Source organism: Myxine glutinosa, chromosome 10 (genome assembly GCF_964187855.1).
Source record: "Myxine glutinosa chromosome 10, kmMyxGlut1.1, whole genome shotgun sequence".
Lineage (NCBI taxonomy): Eukaryota > Metazoa > Chordata > Myxini > Myxiniformes > Myxinidae > Myxine > Myxine glutinosa.
The window spans coordinates 6,548,402-6,569,113 of NC_136270.1; the positions used below are offsets into that span (position 1 = coordinate 6,548,402).

General features: G+C 46.8%; 1 protein-coding gene across 1 annotated transcript in view; it reads left to right on the plus strand.

The window, feature by feature from the left end:
- The first annotated feature begins 207 nt into the window (after window positions 1–207).
- The window catches only part of LOC137434268 (phosphoinositide 3-kinase regulatory subunit 5), a 90,567-nt gene continuing 70,062 nt past the window's right edge, over window positions 208–20,712 (plus strand). The window contains exon 1 of the mRNA XM_068127109.2: window positions 208–383. Coding sequence (XP_067983210.2) covers window positions 354–383 — 30 coding nt within the window. The 5' untranslated portion in view covers window positions 208–353. The remainder of the gene's footprint in view (window positions 384–20,712) is intronic.

Sequence of the window (20,712 nt, forward strand, 5' to 3'; positions counted from 1 at the left end):
ACCGAATACATAACACAGCAGTCAGCCAGTCACAGATGCTACTTCCCGGGGTGCTGTGGCTCTGGGTGTACGGAGTTATTTCCGGCCGTCATGTTCTGCAGGTGTCGCGTGTGCGGTTCACACCACCACGCTTCTCTGCACTGCAGGCTGTGCATATTCTATGAAATAACTACTGTTACACTAAAGACTGATTGTTTTACCCCTCAGAAGTCAAAACCACAACAGTATGGAGACTGCAGCATTCAATTTGCAGGCAAAACTAAGGAACAAATGTCTAATCCTCTGCAAGCTTCCATTCACCGACTTCCATCTACTTCATTTGATGAAGAATGAAGAACTAGTCTTGTTGGTCAATGCTGGTGTTGATCTGCGTCCGCACACAGGTAAAGAGAGAGTAGCGAATGGAATCGTCAGGACGAGGGATGCTCATTGCTCACCTCTGTGGGAAACTGGAAGCTCACGTTTCGGCCGTTCACCCTTCGTCGTTCATTCCTTTGCTCCGATGAAGGACACAAAGTGTTAAACAGTTTCGCTTCTGACCCCGTTCTGACATATACAACACGTGTGAAACCCCAAGCAATATTATGTCGCAGGTTTTCAAGAGCTTTGCGTTGTGACTGTAGTTGTTGTTGTTGTTGTTGTTGTGATCCTTGTTATTGTTGGGTTCTTGTTGTTGGGGGTCTTGTTTGGGTTTTTGTTGTTGTTGGGGTTCTTGTTGTTTGGGGTCTTGTTGTTGTTGGGGTCTTGTTGTTGGGGGTCTTGTTGTTGTTCGGGTTCTTGTTGTTGGGGGTCTTGTTGTTTTTGGGGGTCTTGTTGTTGGGGTTCTTGTTGTTGTTGGGGTTCTTGTTGTTGTTGGGGTTCTTGTTGTTGTTGGGGTTCTTGTTGTTTTTGGGGTTCTTGTTGTTGTTGGGGTTCTTGTTGTTGTTGTTGGGGTTCTTGTTGTTGTTGGGGTTCTTGTTGTTGTTGGGTTCTTGTTGTTGGGGTTCTTGTTGGGGATCTATTTTTGAAATGTGCATCCATTGGTCGGACAGTGGCCGCAACACACCCACACCTGTCGCTTGACTACACACACCTGAGACAAAATGGCATGGCTGTATCTTTGTTTTCTGGTGGGCCTAACACATTAGGCCTGTAGGCCTCGGATTTGTTGCGTCAGATTTCCATTGACTTTGTTTATGTCAAGTGTTAGTCACGATGATGGACCCCGAAAAATGTCGTCAGAATGCACGGTAATCAAATGGTACATTACGCAAATTACTAAAAATAAGTTTGAATGTAATTTTTGAACGGCCATACTGGGGTTAAGCAATCCGTTACTCTGTGACGAAATCAGCTCGTCATATAAATATAACCGTGGGGAGGGTGACATGGATAAGAGGTGTTGGGCTAATTTTTAAAATAAGGCATTAAATGTGTGTTTCCCAATCGGCCTGTTACCGGATTCTGTCGCAGGTTGTGTCCATAGTGCGGTCGTTCTTTTTTTATGGCGTAGCCCATAGGGCAAAGCCGTCTAGAACAATGTCTGTCTGTCCGTATGTATGTATGTCCCCTCAAACGTACACCAATCGGAGCTGAGGATCTGGTCACATGACAGGGGTGATGTGATGTCATTACGGCGGTACGACGGTTGACTCCACACACCGCCATTTTGATTCCTATGCCGTTCAGGCCGGACGTATCGTTGAACCTGTCATGTATCACAATCTGCATGCTCTACCTTTACATTTTTCATCCAGTGTGAAACACAAACAAACACGTAAAACACACAAAGTAAAACACGTGAAAACTAGAACGGCACTCAATAGAGAGCATACCTCCGCCTGGTGAACAGCTTACGTTTTGTATCCCACTAATTAGTCTAGTCAAATTTCTGGGAAACGTGAATTCATGAGGCATTTTTGAGTAAAAGCAAGCAAGCCACTTTTTCTGGGGTAGTTTTTCGTGCTGAATACGAATCTGTTGTTTGCCAAGCCCAAAAATGCGTAATTAGGTCACTAATCAAGGTCAAAGGTCAATGAGTGCAAAATTCAAAATTTTTGAAAAAATGTTTTATTTTACATCACCTATCTGTACATTTCAATTATTTTACAGTATTTTGTCTGGTAAGGTTACTACAGCTTTTCACAATTATGAAAGTAAAGGGAATTGTGAAGGGAAAAAATCAGATTTTTGTGAATATATCCGTAATGAAGCAACTTTTCGTTTTTTGACATACTGTTTTAATTCACTTGAATTGTTGCCTTAAATACCATCAGTGAAGTGGTTTACCTGAGTCCTATATAATAGCAAGATTGTTTTCTACACTAAATGTCAATATTTGACTAATTAGCCACTTAATTAAGGCTAACGGTCACAAGGCGCAAAGTGCACTTACATGGCACAAGGCGCAAAATGCACTTCATGGCAAACATGTTTGGAGTGCAGGCAGTTGATCATTATCACATGTATTCTTAATTAATCCTGAATCAATTGCAGTCTGTCAGACTGATTGGCTGGAAGGAGGAGCCATCCAGGGGAATGCCAATTAGCTTAACTGTGTAAGCTCTGACCCCCCCCCCCCCTACTTTGGCCTGTTTCGACATGGTGTTTCACTGGCATTGCACTTGCAGGCCTCAGTGCAGAACTGTTTCCCCCACTTCCGACAAGAGCAACTATCAGAACTGCAACCTTTCTTGCAACCACACTGAGTAAGTTCTCGGCATCCCTTTGGAATTGACGGTAAAGTTGTAAGAACCGGTGACAACTTGTCATCAACGAGTTTCCATCCACAATCAGTCGGCGGTGGCAGATCTGTCATTGGATTACTGGCCTCTCTCCAAATGAAACTTTGGTAGTTTGCACGCTCTATGTGGAACTTTGCTGCATCACTAGATGGAGGTAGGGTCTCCGTTGCATGGCATTTGTTGAACAGTTTAATGCGGGCTTGATTACAGTTCTCAGATGGTTCCTTGTAGATATGGCAAATGAACTTTTCAGCATCTTCTGTGACCTTCTTTGATGGTGTCGGAAACTGCTGTTGTTGGATCTTTTCAACTGCTGTTGGTATATCCAACGTTGACGTATTGGATGGTTTGATGTCTCCAAGACCGCTTTCAGCAGATGGCCCCCTCTGCCAGGCAGCTAACTGAGTAGCGTGAAATGTATTTTTGCCATCTAGGGTAGAGTCATTGATGTCAATATTGTCGCCAGAAAAATGCACAAATCGTCCCGAAACCAGGTTGCTGGTAACAACTGCCCCAGTTTCTTGATCAAGCGCTTTCAGAGTGTTTTCAGCCATGGCAGTGTCATACCTAAGAACCCGGTTATAGCTGATTATGTGCCCAGCATTATGGAATAGCTCAACTAATTTCTTTGATCGAGTTGACTGGTGCAGCGTCATACCCATTCCAACGTGTTTAGGCGGTGCCTTCTTGTCTCCACATACACCATAGACCATGTCTTGTCCAATGCTAAGGACCCTTGTCTTCTTCACCCAACCAGTTTCAGACATCTCACTTTCGTCAAACTCAGCATCGACACTACTTTGGCCTCCAAGCAAGATATTCACAAACATGAGTACAGATGGTGGTACACTTGCCAACTCTGCTTTTTCGCTTACATCGCAACCTTCGAATGCAGGATGTGACATGATATCACTGCGGAGTTGCAGAGCAACGTGCACTAAAGACAGAAAATGATCATCCTGTTGTCTAAATATGGGAATATAGTCTGCACTGTTCTGACCGCACACCATTTCTGAAAGAGGTATGTGACTGAAATGTCGTGGAAGAAGCAAAGTTTGTTTCTCTGAAGGCGCCAAATTTCTTAGCACAAGAAATTCATAAATGTCCCCAATGCAATTCGACAAAGTTTCTTTAAAAGTCCCCAGTCTACTAAGATACGATGTAGGAATTGTGCCGTCGCACTCACTGGCTAACTCTTTGTACCTCTCGAACACTGCAGATAGTTCAAATACGTGCCCTTTCTCAGCAGAGTGACGCAGCTCTTGACACAACCATGATATCGCCATGTCTGCTGATTTGCTTTCAGTTTCCGCCCTTTTGACATCCCTAAAGAATTTACTAAGACAGTTAACATGGTAACATGCCTCAGCTGAGATTAAATCATTCTCATTTGCAGTACGGACTAAGATGTTATGTACAAATTTAGCTTTTTCCGTAATTTCATTACTCATTTTGAAGGTTGTGACACGACTTGTCTTCTGCTTCTTGTCAAAGTTCTGGCAGAACATACACAATGTCCAGTTCATCTTAGTAGTACTACTGCGTAAAAACGGACATGCTTCAGCCGAAACACTCTTTCTTTCAGGATCTTTTTCGTTTTTCGATTGTTCCTTGGCTAGCTTAGCATTTATTTTCCCCTTGTGTGTGTATGCAGAGTAACATAGCTTATGCCATTTAAGTTTGGGGAGACTTTCTGGAGGCTCTGCAAAGAGAGTCGAAAGCCTGTCCACGGCTGATCGAAATTCATAGTGTCTAAGTTTGCATCGGAGCTCGGTCGCCTCTCTGATGGCAGCAATACCCTGGTTTGTCTGGTTGAAAATCGTATCTTTGACCTGGCTAGTTCCCTGACAAATTATACAAAGTTCAAACGACACATCCTCACGCTGTCGCTTGAGGCTGGCAATAGGTTCCATGGTTGGCCTGAGGGGAGAAACAGAAACCAAACTAAGCACCAGGCACGCATGTTCTGACCATGAAAACTACAACGTTGTATGATATACTGCAACAGCCCTTAAATGATCGAATAAGCGCAGGCAGTGTTGGCCCGGGTTTTAATCTTATTCTCAAAGACACAAAGTAAAGCTTCTTCAAGACAAAACATCTAACCGATATCACTAATTCATTAGTGGTAGATGCATTAGGCACTCATCGTCAATGCCCATGCCCTGCCTGTCTTTTTGCTACTGTTAGGTAAATGTACATGTATGTAGGCCTGCCTATGATGTGAGATGTCAAGCATACATTACACATTTGTATGTACATGTATCTCACCAAAGAAGAATGCATTCCTTTACTTTCATTTGATTTTATATTTCATTTTTTAACAATCTTAAAAAGACCCTTACCTGTACTCCTGAAATGTTTAATGCCTGATGCCTAGGGTACGAACTAGATGGCTTATGCTAGGCTATTAGATTCATTCTTCATCATTAAGGGTCTATTGAAGAACACCCTGCTCTGTCTGAATGGAAATGATTTGACAAACATGGCAAATGCATTGGGGTCAGAAAGATGAAGCCACTTTCACTGTTGAGTGAAAGGGATGGTTTCAAGTGCAAGTAACTGTTACGTCATTGCAAGACTTTCGCACTCATTGACCTTTGACCTATGTTGTTTACCGGTGACATTTAGATTCTGTCTTTATAAAATCTATCTCTAGACCATCAATAGGAGCATAAAAACTCTGCCCCATTGTGCATTTAGAGGTTAAACTGCAAGCAAATTACGCAAAAACTAATTGTCGCCCCTTACAGAGATAAAGGCAAATGAGCATAGATGTGTCCTCACGTTTTCCTTTAAAAATAAGATTTTGAAAAGCTTTAGCAACCTTACTAGACAAAATATTGTAAAATAATTGAAATGTACAGATAGGGGATGTAAAATAAAGCATTTTTTCAAAAAAATTGAATTTTGCACTCATTGACCTTTGACCTTGATTAGTGACCTAATTACGCATTTTTGGGCTTGGCAAACAACAGATTCATATTCAGCATGAAAAACTACCCCAGAAAAAGTGGTTTGTTTGCTTTTACTCAAAAATGCCTCAATCATTCTATAAAGGCACATTTTCAGATTTTTTGACTAGGCTAAATGGATCGGATCTGGATTTGGATCTGAACCAAAATCTAATCAACTTGTTCTTGTCACCTGACCAACTCATCCACCTAGTTTAGACATAACTTGTAAACAACTTTTTAAAATATCATATTATATGTGAATATCAACACAACATCTCCACCAAGTTTCGTCCAAATCCGTCCACAACTTTTTGAGATATCCTGCTATGTATCGTTTTTGGCCCGATCTCCCAATGCAATGGTGAAGAATCACTTTCAAAATTCTAGTATCCGGATCCGAATCCAGATCTTCACCAAAATCTAATCATTTAGTCCTTGTCGCATACGCTACATCTCTACCAAATTTTGTCCAAATCCGTCCACAACTTTTTGAGATATTCTGTTCACAGATAAACGGACAGACAGGGGTGAAAACATAACCTCCATCCACCTTTGGTGGCGTAGGTAACAAAGCCTAGTCTCGTGCTGGATTCGAAAGGAGAAGAAGAAGAAGACCTCTGAGTACTTGCAGTCTTATTTTTATTGGGCTTCCGGTGAGGTTCCCTCCTGTAAGGATTAATGTAATCTTGTAAGGATTATTATTCTTACACATTTCTTGGCTGCCATTGCCTATGAGATCATAAACTTTAAACATCTTCGTCTCCAGAACCGCTGAACGGATCAACGTGAAATTTTATAAATATGATCGACTAGCCATGGGGATAAAAGTTTGCGAAACGATATGTCATCGGTCACGTGGTTTGGTGGCCATATTGGATTTTAAAATAAAACTTTAAAAATCACTTCTCTGAAACCGCTTATCCGATCGATACAAAACTTGTGTGGAAGTATAAAACTTCTCCAGGTAGGCGAGTCATCCCAAGCATTCCAATTGAAACTGTACCTTGTCCTTTTAATTGATAAAATGCATTGAAATGACAACTCAGTCCTTCCTTCCAAAGTCGTTCCTTGGCACACCTGAGCTCCTCACCACATACAAGGCTTTCATCCGCAGCTCAATGGATTACTGTTCCCCCCTCTGGGCCGGTGCTCCTGCCTCACACCTAGCTCGTCTTCACGCTGTTGAAACCAAAGCGTTCAGAATCATTGGACTCTCCCGCGATGACGCTATCTCCGAGGGCCTTCCACTTACTCACCGCAGGCAGGTTGGTGGTCTTTCTGTCTTCGACCGACTCTTCCCCGGCCTTGCTCCTCCAGCTCTGTCTGTGCTCTGTCCCCCAAATATTCCTACAGGTCGCACAATATCTGCCTGCAACCCTCTTATGGTTAAACTGCCAAAATCAAGGCTCTCTGCTCACCTTCACTCTTTCATTCCACTTTTCTCCCACCTCTGGAACAAACTCCCCCACTCCCTTCAATCCCACTCCTCCCTCCAGGTCTTTAAAACAGCTGTTCACCACCATCTCTTATCCTCCCCCATCCAAAACCTTGATCTTTTCTACCCCCGTTAATACACCCCAGATTCACTTTATTGAAATACCAACTTCTTTCCTGGAAGTCCTAGCAGTGTCCATGTGTTTTATACCTCTCCCTCCCCCTTCCCATGCCTCCTCCCCCCAAGCCCTCCCCCTCCCACAGATCTCCCGTTGTCCCTGTTTCCTACTGTTGTGCTTGTGTGCTTCCCTCTCTCTCTCCATGTTGTCTCCCACTCCCTTTATTATATGTTTTATGTGTCAGTTTGTTTTTTTGTGATTAATGTTGGCTCTTACAACTGTTAATGCAGTTTGGATTTACGCCAGGAAGAGGAACGACAGACGCGCTCTTTATTGTGAGGCAGTTGCAGGAGAAGTACATGGAGAAGAGGAAGAAGTTATTTATTGGGTTTGTTGATCTGGAGAAAGCATTCGATAGGGTTCCACGCGAAGTATTGACATGGGCATTGAGGAAGTTAGGAGTGGAGGAATGGTTGATCAGAGTAGTGATGGCAATGTACAAAAGAACGCGCACAGCTGTAAGGACGAAGGACAGGAACAGTGGTGAGTTTCAGGTGAAGGTGGGAGTGCATCAGTGGTCGGTACTAAGTCCACTACTATTTGTAGCTGTGATGGAGGTGCTGGCTCAGAACGTAAAGGAGGGTTTACCGTGGGAGTTGTTGTATGCAGATAATCTGGTGTTGATTGCGGAAAGTATGGATGGATTGAAGGAAAAGATGAACAAGTGGAAGGAATGTATGGAGACAAAAGGTCTTAAGGGGAATATCGGAAAGACGAAGGTGATGGCAAGTGGTGAAGCATGTGGTGAGGTGGAAAGAACTGGGAAGTGGCCATGTGCTGTGTGCAGGAAGGGTGTCGGAGTTTTTTTTTTTTTTTTTTTTTTTTTTTTTTTTGTATACTGAATCGAGGCTTGTGAAAGAGCTAACATTTATTTCACAAACAAATCAACCAGACAAACAAAATATACAAAAAGAGGGAGCGGAAGACAAGATGGGGAGAGAAGGGGAAGCACACAACCACAACATTTGAGAGCAGGGAGAAGTGTGGGAGGGAGAGGGCTTGGGGGCAGGAGGCGTGGGAAGGGGGGGGAGGGAGGGTGGGAGAAGTATAAAACACAAGGGGACCGAAATTAGCGGGGGTAGAAAAGATCAAGGTTTTGGATGGGGGAGGATAAGAGATGGTGGTGAACAGCTGTTTTAAAGACCTGGAGGGTGGAGTGGGATTGAAGAGAGTGAGGGAGTTTGTTCCAGAGGCGGGAGAAAAGAGGAGTGAAGGTGAGCAGAAAGTCTTGATTTTGGCAGTTTAACCATAAGAGGGTTGCAGGCAGATCTTGTGCGACCTGTAGGAATATTTGGGGGACAGAGCGGAGTCGGTAGAAGACGGAAAGACCACCAACCTGCCTGCGGTGAGTGAGTGAAAGGCCCTTGGAGTTAGCTTCATCGCGGGAGATTCCAATGATTCTGAACGCTTTGGTTTCAACAGCGTGAAGATGGGCTAGGTGTGAGGCAGGAGCACCAGACCAGAGGGGAGAGCAGTATTCCATAGAGCTGCGGATGAAAGCCTTGTATGTGGTGAGGAACTCAGGTGTGCCAAGGAAGGACTTCGCACGACGGAGGATGCCCAGTCGGTGACTGGCTTTGGAGGCCAGATTTGAAATGTGGTTTTCCCAGGAAAGATCATGGCAAATAGTGAGACCCAAAAGCTTGAGTGACAGAACTTCTTGGAGAGGATTATTCAGAAAGTGGATGGGAGGGTTTTCCAGTCGGTCTTTTCGGAGAGACATCGTAAGAGTGTGAGATTTATCAGGATTGAAAGACATGTTCCATTTGTTTGCCCAGTCTGTGATTTTGTCCAGGTCTGCAGAGAGTGAGGAGGCTGCAGACTGCCGATCTGAGGGATGCGGAATGGAGCGACAGAGAGTAGAGTCGTCAGCAAAGAGATAGAGAGGATTTTCAAGAGAGTCAGAGAGATCATTGATGAAGACCAGAAAAAGCACAGGGCCCAGAACACTACCTTGGGGAACTCCAGCCTGAACAGGTAGAGGAGATGAGAGAAACCCATTCAGGGCCACACGTTGACTACGACCAGCGAGGAAGTCCGCCAGCCATGCGTGGAGATTTCCATGGATACCAAAGGAGGAGAGTTTGGTGAGCAGAGCAGGGTGCCAGACCGTATCGAAGGCACGTGAAATGTCAAGGGAGACGGCTCTAATTTCCTGTTTGGCGTTGAGGACCTCCATCCATTGTTGAGAAAGCAGAAGCAGCATGTCCAGAGTAGAGTGACCAGGTCTGAAACCAAATTGATGATCAGAGATCAAGCCATTGGAGAAGAGGAAAGATTTCATATCTGAAGCAATGATGGATTCCATGACTTTACTGATAATTGGGAGAAGGCTGATTGGTCTGTAGTTGCTGGGATCTGTTTTTGCACCTTTTTTGTGCAAAGCGGTGATGTTGGCTGATTTCCAAGCAGATGGCAGATGACCTTGAGCAAAAGAGAGGGTGAAGAGAACAGAAAGAGGGAGTGAAAGAGCGGAAGCACATGATTTTAGGACCCGTGGGCTGATGCCGTCAGGACCAGTTGCAGAATCAGAGTCGAGGGTTGACAGAAACTTTTCCACCTTGTCAGGAGGAAAGGACACAGAGTCCAGGAGCAGCTGGGTACGACTGGGTACGGTGGGTACAGAGAGGGATGGGTTTGGGACACAAGATTTAGAGGCAAACACAGAGTTGAGGCATTCAGCTTTTTCACGTGCAGAGTCAGCCGTTAAGCCGTTTGAGGTGAGGGAGGGGATGGAGGGGGAACAAACACCAGAAACAGATTTGACCAGACGCCACCAGGATTTGGAAGAGGGAGACAGATAAGAGAGTTCGGTCTTGAGAACGGTGAGATATTGTTTCCTGGCTCTCCTGAGGGTGGACACACACTTGTTTCGGGCTTTGTGAAAGGAAATGAGATTTCCTTCCGTTGGATTTGCTTTCCAGGAGACGAAAGCAAGTTGTTTCAGGGCAACAGCCTCACCACAAGATTCCGTGTACCATGGACGGGAGGAAGGGTATGACAACTGAAGACGAGATGGGATAAATCTGTGCATGAGAGAGAGCAATTTACTTTGAAAGAATTCCCAGGATGAGTTGATGTCAGAGGCGGTAGAGATGGGAGACCAGTCCAGATGATTGATGGCTGCTTGAAGATCGTGCCGGTTGGCCTGAGTGAAATGCCAGACTCGTCGACTCTGAGGAGGCTCTCTGAGAATGGTCAGAGAGATGTCCACTTTGACAAGCACATGATCAGATGAGCCGATTGGAGCAGAAGAAGAGCAGCAGACATTTTCAGGGAAGTTTGTCATCACCAAATCCAGAAGAGAAGATGCTCCGTTGACTGAGATCCGGGTCGGGAAATTGACAGATTGTGTCAGTCCCAGTGAGTCGCAGAAGTCCTTTGCTGAAGAGCCATGGCTGGTGAGAGAGGTACCCGCACCCAGCCAACTGGCATGGTGACAATTGAAATCACCACATATGAGGAAGAGAGAGTTGGGATGGGTAGATAGAAGTTGGTCCATATTATCAGACAGCGAGATGTAGATGGAGTCATCGCTGTTTGGTGGACGGTACAACACACATATGAACAAAAGGTGGGAGCGAAGGGGAAGCCGTAGCCAAAGGTATTCCTGGGGGGTGAGGTGGAGAGAGGGCAGTGGAGGGCGAGTGAGGAAGAGAGTTTTTTATAAAGATAGCAACCCCACCTCCAGGACGAGGCTCAGGTCTATCATACCGGAGGAGGGAGTAACCTGGGAGAGATACCAAGGCATCAGAGACATCATGAAGGAGGAAAGTTTCTGTTAAGCAGATCACATCTGGTTTGTCAGAAGCAACCTGTATGGAGAGATCAGTCAAGTTTGAGCGAAGGCCCCGGATGTTTGAGGTCCATACCGTTAATGAAGAGGAAGGGGGAGCATCGGGTCCAGAACAGGGGGGGGGGAGGGGTAGGGTAAGATGTGGAAGAGGAGGAAGAGGAAGGGAGAGCTGTTGAAGGTGTGTCAGAGATTTCAGAGATTTCAGAATAGCTTGGAGAAAGTGAAGAATGGGGTGGACAAAAGGTTTGATGGAGATTGGGTGAGGCACAGTGAGGTGTTATTTGAGGAGGGGGAAGAGCGAGGCAGGAGGTTGGGGGAGATGAAGGTGAAAGTTGGAAGGGGGAAGAAGCAGGGAGAATGCTTTGAGGAGGAGGGGTGAGAGGGGAGTCTAGGAGGGGAGGAGCGAGGGAGAGTCTCAGAGGGGAGGGGTGTGGGGGGAGTTTAGGAGGGAGGGGAGGGAAGGGGCAAGGGGGGAGATTTGAAAGGGATGGCTGATGGGGAGGATTTGGAGGGGAGGGGTGAGATTGGATTTTGAAAAGTGTACGATTCATGGGAAACGAACATTTTTTGCAAAATGAGTTTGAGACCTTCGAGTCAAAAATACGTTTGAGGACACTGAAGGAGGGGTGGAGTTCTGGATAGTTTAGGGAATGTAGAAAGGAGGAACTGTAAGAGATGGTATTATATATATTTTTTGGAATGAATAGATTTGGTGAGCAAGACGAAAGCATCCTTTTGTAGGAAAAGAAGAAAAGGGTGTTATAATATATGAGAGAAAATAGTTGTTGAGGGGAGAGATTATACATTTCTAACCACGTGATCGCGAACGAAGAACGAACGAACAAAAAAGAACAACAAATAAACGAATAAGACCTGGGAAGGAAATATTTTTTTTGGGTTTTTTTTTTTTTTGAGTAGAGATATTAAACAAGGAGGTATGGGGTGAACGACTGGGACGAAACAGAGAACGAAAATAAATGCAGCGCATTCGACGAATCGCTGAGAGAAAAACAAAACCACAAGGTCGGAGACGGTACGGTAGCCAAGCCTACGAGTACTAGGCCTCAGAATACTCGATACGCATTAACCGACGATTGTGTATACATGTACGAAAAATTAGCACCGAAAATTTTCCAAAAGATACGCTATAGGTACATACACCGAAAGATAGATACAGTCTCGACAAAAACACAATTGAGAAGGATCTCTTAGCTTCGAAAGCGTGAGCGCATGGAACAGCTTCGAAAAGACGTGACCTCGCCGTGATCTCGCGAGATCTTCAATAGCAGCAATAGCTCTCGGAGTGAACTCCATTCAATGTACAATGTGTGCTGAGTGGGTTCATCAAAAATGTAGTGGTCTGAGAGGGTCATTTACCAGTGTGGCAGCTACATTCAAATGTAAGGTGTGCACAGAGGGAGCTGCAGATGGAGGAAATGTTGAGTTGGATCTTGGAGACGGCGTGAAGCTGGAAGGTGTGAAAACATTTTGCTACCTCGGAGACATGCTGAATGGAGAAGGTGGATCAGACGCGGCAACGGTTGCTGGAGTGAGATGTGCGTGGAAGAAGTTTCGGGAACTGAGTGGCGTGCTGATGAGGAGGGGAGTGTCGTTGAAGCTGAAGGGAAAGGTGTATGCTGCATGTGTGAGAAGTGTTATGATTTATGGGAGCGAGACATGGGTAATGAACGTAGAGCAGCAACGAAGGTTGGAAAGGGTGGAAATGCGAATGGTTCGATGGATGTGCGGAGTATCGTTGAGAGAGAGGAAGACAAATGATGAATTGCGAAAAATGATGGGAATAGAGCCTGTGATTGATGCTGTGAAGAGGAACAGGTTGAGATGGTTTGGTCATGTGTTGAGGAAGGATGAAAGTGACTGGTTGAGAAGAGTGATGGAAATGAATGTAGAAGGAAGTAGAGGACGGGGAAGACCGAGAAAGACTTGGCTAAAGATGGTGGAAGAATAAATGCAGGCAAGGGTGTTAACAAGGAGAGATGGAGAAAATAGGGCAAGATGGAGAAGATTGTCATGGGGACCGCAAGGCTCTAGCAGGGAAAATGGCCTCAAAATGCATGTTGTTGTTGTTGTGTTGTGGTTAAGACTGCCCTGTGTACTTTTCCTTACTCTTCTTTCTTGTACATTCTTTCTTTTCCTCTTCTTGTACAAATTGTGAATAAATCACCGTGTTCTTTCTGGTTTCCTCTTAATCCGATTGCCCTAGTCTTTTCTCAATTGGGTAAGCGTGGCACGATTAGGAACCGCTATAATCGGGTCTCGTCGCTGGTTAACAACTCGGATCGCGGATTGCTATCCGCTCGGCAATTTCCATCAATATCCGTGATTCGGGCGGCAGTTATTTCCTTGCTTCACGGTCGGTGTTAGTAATTAGGTAATAGGACTAAAATTCGACCAACAACCCTATTTAATACCGACCGGAAAGAACGTGATAACTTCCAGGATCGCGTCGGCCAGATAAAGGACAAGGGGATTAACCCCCTCTTGATAAGGAGAAGGCCGACGTTTCTGAGATCCGCAACAATATATATTTCTGCACGAATTTAAGATCATCAATCATATACTGTATATATATTTCTGTCCAGCTTAAACCCTCACCATCCATAACTTTTACAAATTTAAGATCATGAATCATATATATATATTTCTGCACGAATTTAAGATCATGAATCATATATATATAATTCTGCACGAATATATATTTCTGCACGAAATCGTATACAGTATATATATTTCTGCACAAAATCATATATATATATATATTTCTGCACGAATATATATTTCTGCACGAAATCATATGTACTGTATATATATTTCTGCACGAATTTAAGATCATGAATCATATATATATCTATATTTCTGCACGAATATATATTTCTGCACGAAATCATATATATATATATTTCTGCACGAATATATATTTCTGCACGAAATCATATATACTGTATATATATTTCTGCACGAATTTAAGATCATGAATCATATACGAGTATATATATTTCTGTCCAGCTTAAACCCTCACTATCCATAACTTTTACAAATTTAAGATCATGAATCATATATATATATTTCTGCACGAATTTAAGATCATGAATCATATATATATATTTCTGCACGAATATATATTTCTGCACGAAATCATATATACTGTATATATATTTCTGCACGAATTTAAGATCATGAATCATATTGTTACAGACGCGGTTTTGGATGTTAGTTTACCGAGCGGTTTGGTATGACCGCGTCTGCACAGTTTACCCGATTCCACTCGAACGTTGGCCAAATCGCGCTATGCTAAATCAATTAAGGAAAGGACACAACGGCTGGGTTAAATGACACGACACCAGGGGTACAGTTCTCAAGACCTCCGGAGGAGGTTATAATATGGGATATGCGGAACGTTTAGATTACAAGGACAAGAGGGACAGCATAGGAAGGTAGGCACTTAGAGTTAGACACACTTATCTTAATTCCCGACAGACCACAGATAAACGGGACAAGACTGACTCACACAGGGATTGATGGCAAGGAAGGGCAGGTAGTCGATGGACAGCACAAGGTGCACCTTGGCTCAGGGACAGGATCCACACGGTCCGGTCCAGATATGCGGGGAGGTATCGTCGCGCTGGAGGTGGCGTCTGGTTCTCTTCAAGCTGGGGGCGCATCTGACGTCACGTCCGGTAAGTGGCTGCGTATATCCAGCGGGGAGTGACACGCCCTCGGCTCGTTAGCTCCGCCCCAGATGGAATCGGCCCGCCGCTTCTTATTGGGTGCGGGGGGGTTACCGGGCTCCGCCCTTGACGAGGGGCTGACAGTCAGCCCCTTCGTGGTAACCCCGTCAGAGCACATGGGCAATGGCGGCTAACCAAGCCGGAGTGAGGACGCACACTCCCCGCGTGCTGTTGTTGTAGTTGTTGTTGTTGTTGTAGTTTCATGAGGAAGATGGGAGGAGGTATGGGGAGGTCCTAAACTCACTACTGGTGCCATACAATCACATTCTGGTGCAACGAAGAGTCAGAATTAATGGAAACGAGTCCTTAACTGACATAGACTAAGAATAACTAGCAAGATGTCCTATAGTTGTCTACGTGAGATGCGGTGAACCTGGGCACGACATTTAATGGGGGAAAAAGGGGAAGGTCGGGGCTACAGAGTGTTGTTTACAGACAATGGGACTAGGGAATGGGGGATTGGGGATAGTTGGGGAGTATTGGGGAAATAGGGGAATATTTACAAGCGGATATGGATGGAGGCCAAATCCCATATCCGCAACATTGCACCCTTCTCTACCCTCGGGGCGTCCCGACCCGATAAATTTTTACCTACTTTAGTGTGGCACTCAGATGTAGTTCCCTCTACTATTAACTCTACCCTGAGTGCGACAGTTTTACAGATGTTCACAAATGAGTAAATATGTCCCCCTGCGACGTTGCACCCTTCTCCTCTCAGAAACACACCCACAGGATAACCGAATCGCGGAAAGAATCCTCAAACTAAACATACAGCCGGTAGGGAGCATTATTTACACAAGACTACGCTGATATTTACACTACGATCCAGGACCTGTTTTTGGAGGAACACATGCAGCTGTTATGCATAGAGAGAGCACGCATGCCAGCATCGATACACCAACCCACGAGTGCTCTGTGGCCTTACGGCCTTTAATAATGTGCAGAGCACCCCGTTCAAGCACCAAAAGCACCACCCCATCACACAGTCAGCACCATCCGGTGCACCAATAAAGTGTTCATAAATCACCGGTGGTGTCGCAGCCGGCCGATGTTCTGCCGCTGGTCTTGCCTTCCTGAAGCACTTGGCCTTCTGGCTTCTTTAAAAATAAAGAAAGGCGCCAACCGCGTCCATTTCTAAATTGTGGCCGTCAGGGGGCCAACTATAAGTGGTTCACCTGTATGGCATAGGTGCCACGTTGACCCATAGGTCCATCCACGGGTGGTGCTTGGCCGCAAGAGAACTGCGGTCCATGGTGGGCGGCCACAAAAATTGCGGTCCATATGGTGTATCGATCCCGGCAGCAAGCAGCGAAAGTGCAGGCCCACAACTGCGGAGCCAGCACCTCTCTCTCCTCTCTCTCTGCCCCAAAGCCAGATCCTCGGAGGTGGGAGACAAAAGAAGTAGACAAGTGAGTAAGGTGGTAAGGGCGCAAAAGTGCATGCAATACAAGGTAATGCACACTAGGGGCACATGGGAACCAGGTGAGAACGTTCCTACCGTACGCCCCCCCCCCCCCCCCCACCAGGTAACCTACATGGCCCCTCCCTTACCCCTTACTGTATCCACAAAACACAACACTACCCATAAACATCTATTTTACAAATCAACAAACGTCCCTACTGTCTTCCCCGTTCCTCCCATAAACCAAATTCGTCTTCTCTCCCTCCTAACCAATCAAATTTGCCATTTTCAACTCTCATCAAAATTTGCCATCTCCAACTCAACATCATAATTTGCCATCACCAATTCATCATCAGTCCCTCCTAAGGAGGGAGAGATGGAATCACCCCAATGTCTCATCCACGTCGTGATGCGTCTCACAAATCCAACAGCAATTCTCCTTTCCTGCACACAGAACAAAGAAAACACAGGTGTGGAGTCATCATCACCACAGGTAAGTGGCTGCGTATGGTGCGACAGGTTCATCAATCCTAACTATTTCCTAAATGACTTTAACAACTTTACATTACCCGGGGTCTTTCTCTGCCAAACCATTGGCCCTCTTACACTATGGGTTCTAAAAACCAATTCCCATTGACCAAACTGTGGTGCTTTTCAATTTGGGGTCTCACTCCCCCGATTCATCTCCCGGTGCCCTCGCACAATTTCTGGGCCGCGACGTGTAGCTCTCCCAGCCGGTCTACCCACCTGCACACCCCCACCACTGCAGTTGCCTCCGAGCTTACCTGCTCCCTACCCTAACCTAACTACCTGGGGAAGGCCCTCTGGCGCTCTCCCCACTCGGTGCCCTCTCTGGCACTGGGCTACCCGGGTCCGTCCTCCGGATCCTCGGGCCCCACTGACACTAACGGCTCCCAGAGCCCACCTGCGGCCTCACCTGGCCGACATCCTCACAGTGGTGGAGTGCCCAACCAACTACACACACTAACAGGCTACACGCCCAGCCATTTCCACAACACTAATGCACCCATCCACAATACCATTCTGCAACCGCACCACAAATGCCAATATCCAACCACAATTTACCTATACCCTCTACCTAACACTTACACTACCCGCCCCGGGTATCCGTGATGGGGGTCCACTCTTCCCCCATTCACACCTTCGCACCATGCACACCACTCCGTACCACTTACTCCAACTCTCTCCACACCACTCATTCCAATACTCCATGTATTCCACACACCTGTACTTGCACACCTGTGCTCTCACACCTGGTGCCACCTGCACCCTTCTCTCCCCAAGCGCATTCGCGCTGATCCACAACACTCACTACTCACACACTGCTCCACACACCTGTCCAGTTCTCACACAGCATCATCTCATCTAACTACTCCCCTCTGAAACTTGCGCTTCCCAGTCGTCCCTTTAAACTATTGCGCTCCCTCGTCATTATCATCCACACTAAACTACCTGCGTCCCCACTACAGGTATCCTTGTCACTAACTAACCTTAACGTTACCTAATGTCATCTCTAGTCCCTATCAATATAACCTAACCCACCCGAGCTAGTTTTCACTGCCATACACCCCATAATCTATTGCGCATTTGCCCCACATGGGAAGGGTGGCAGGGATGCCACCCTTACCCACCGGGCCCATCGCTCACTACCAATTTGGCACATCAAATTCCAACAAATCAAAAATTTGCCAATCACTACCCATCATCTGCCAATCATTACTGCCAATCCTTTGCCAATCATCCAATTTTGTTTTTCTCTAATTTTGGGTCCAAAACACTAACCTCATCACACAGTCTACTCACTAATGCCTCTCGGTGCGCCAATTCCTGTCCAAAGCCCGGCTTCGTAAAGCCGAGCAATGAATGCGGGTTGTTTGGTGCCAGCGGCTGGACGCGTCCCGCATTCGGGGCAGGGACGGGGGCTTACCCGGCCCGAGACCCCACGCACCATCTCGGCACGGAGCCATCCCATGGCCCGATCTCGACCTGCCGGTATGCCTCAACAAAAAGTGGTCGCCATGACGATCCTTCCTATCGGGCTGCCCGCTCCGCCTAGTGGAGCACAGACGCGGCCGTTCAAAGCGAGGCCCAGCGTGGATCGCGCACGGCGGTCCTTTCAAACCCGCCGTGGCTCGGATCCCCGCTGGTTCTCGCGGCACGCGAAGCCCGGCACGCACCGAGGGCCCGATTCGGCTAAAAGTCGCTCTAACCTCTAACCCGGTTACCTTCGATGCCTCACCTGCATGCTTACACCCCGCAGCCCGTTCCTTGCTCACACATCCAGCCGTTTCCATGCTCCTCGTACCTTTCCTTACACACCTCGGTACACTCATTCCACTCACAGCCTTGGTCACACACCTGACCACCGAGCACCTTGGCACACATTCGTCGCTCGCACACCTCACCAACACACCTCTTCGCGCCCCCTCCTCGGTCACCTCCTCTGTGACAATCACAGGTGTGCTCTCACTCGCACACCCAACCACGTGCCTCACTACCAATTCCAGCGTGCATTCCCACTCACGCTCTACCATTCCAGGTGTGCATCCTTTCTCACCTGTCACAACCAACTCATGCTCCTTGTCACTCTCACTACTCTCACTTCCATTCTTGACAGCGCACTCACCCCTACTCTTGACAGCGCACTCTTTCCTCATGCACCCGTCCGTTACACACCCCTCTCGTGCACACTCTTGCGCACACTCTCCCGTCACACCCTCTGTAACACTCACCACCGGCGTGCATTCTTCCTTGCCTTTGACAGCGCACTCTTTCCCCATGCACCTGTCCGTCACACACCTTTCTCGCGCACACTCTTGCGCACACTCTCCCGTCACACCCTCTGTAACACTTACCACACCGCGCTTCCATGTGCTCCCTCGCACACGCGCTACGACCGACTCACTCTCGCCAGCACCCTCACTCCTTGGCACGCACTTTTTCCTCACACACCCCAGAGTCGGACTTTCTCGCACACCTCCTTTTTCGCACACCAGACCTGTCGCACACTTCACCAATGGCCTCTCACGAACACCCGGGTCCATCTCGACCCCCAAGCTCATTAAATCACCTGGCGCATCATACGCACGACCATATTGGTCACCACTTACACCGGGTCCTTTTCCTCTTCGCTTTTCCTCCATCACCTGCGAATCCCTCATCCGGTTAATGAGCACATCATCACGATCCAAACACAGACTTTGGACCAATTCTTTTATTTCCTCTTTTATCTCTTTCTTATCCTCTCTCCGTCGCTTTTTAATTTCGCTCACCCCTTCTTCCACTTCTTCTAATTTCTGCTTCACCTCTTTTATTCCCCGGTACGTCTCCTCAAGCTCGTCCTCCAAGGCTACCTTGACCGTTTCCATGTGCGTCCTCACCTGCCGGTCCTTTGTCTCCATTACCTCTATCACCTCGTCCAACCTCGTTGTCAGTCCCTCACGTACCATCTGACATTCCCTCTTCGTCACTACCAAGTCATTTTTTAGGTCATTTTGTGTCGCTTTTAACCCTCCTATTACCGCTGTGTTCTTCTTTACCTGGTCCGTTAGTTCTTTTTGTCCCTCCGTCAGCTGTTCCACCTCCTGCGTCAGGTCCTCTATGCCCCCTTGTAACTTTACAGTCCGCTTTCTCACCTCCTTCTCCATGTGCTCCTTACAGTGCCTCACCTCCTCGCGCACTCCTCCGACCTCCTCACTCACACCTCTTCTGATCTCCTCTCCCATCACTTGCATCTCCTGCCCAGATGCCACCCTCATCTGCTCCATTTCCTCCCTGTGAGCATCCAGTTTAGTTTCTACCCCCATTCTGACCCCCTCTATCTGCTGCCCCATTTGTTTAACTTCCCTTTCCGCTTGGTTCCTCATGTCCCTCAATTTGCCTTCCATCCTGTTTTCTAACCCCTCTAACCCCTTTTGCATCCCTTCCATTTGATTCTCTTGAGCGGCCATTCTGTTTTCTACCCCCATTAACCCCTCCTGTATTTCCCCTAATCTATTGTCTAATCCCTCTATTCTACCCCCTAACCCTCCGATCTGGGCCCCCATGTCCTCCCTCAATTTCTCGCTATTGGACCCCATTTGGCCCTCCAATCGCTCACCCTGAGCATCCATCCGGTTCCCCATTACCCCCATTTGGCTTCCCATTACCCCCATTTGGTTTCCCATTACCCCCATACTGTTTTTCAAACCTCCAATTTGGTCTCCCATTTGTTCCATAAGGGCCCTCATTTGCAGGAGGAAAAGGTTCGAATCCACCAGCGGCGCTACCACGGTCGCGGGCGTGGTCGCCGTGGCCATCTGCGAGGCGCCATTTTGCGCGCCCGCAACCTCGTGCGTGACGACGCTATTTTGCGAATCTGCTACCCTCACTGCTTCGCTCTCCTCTTGTCCCTCAATTTGGTCCTGGATCGACCCTGCCTCACTCTCTTCTACCGGAACCCAACCGTCTTG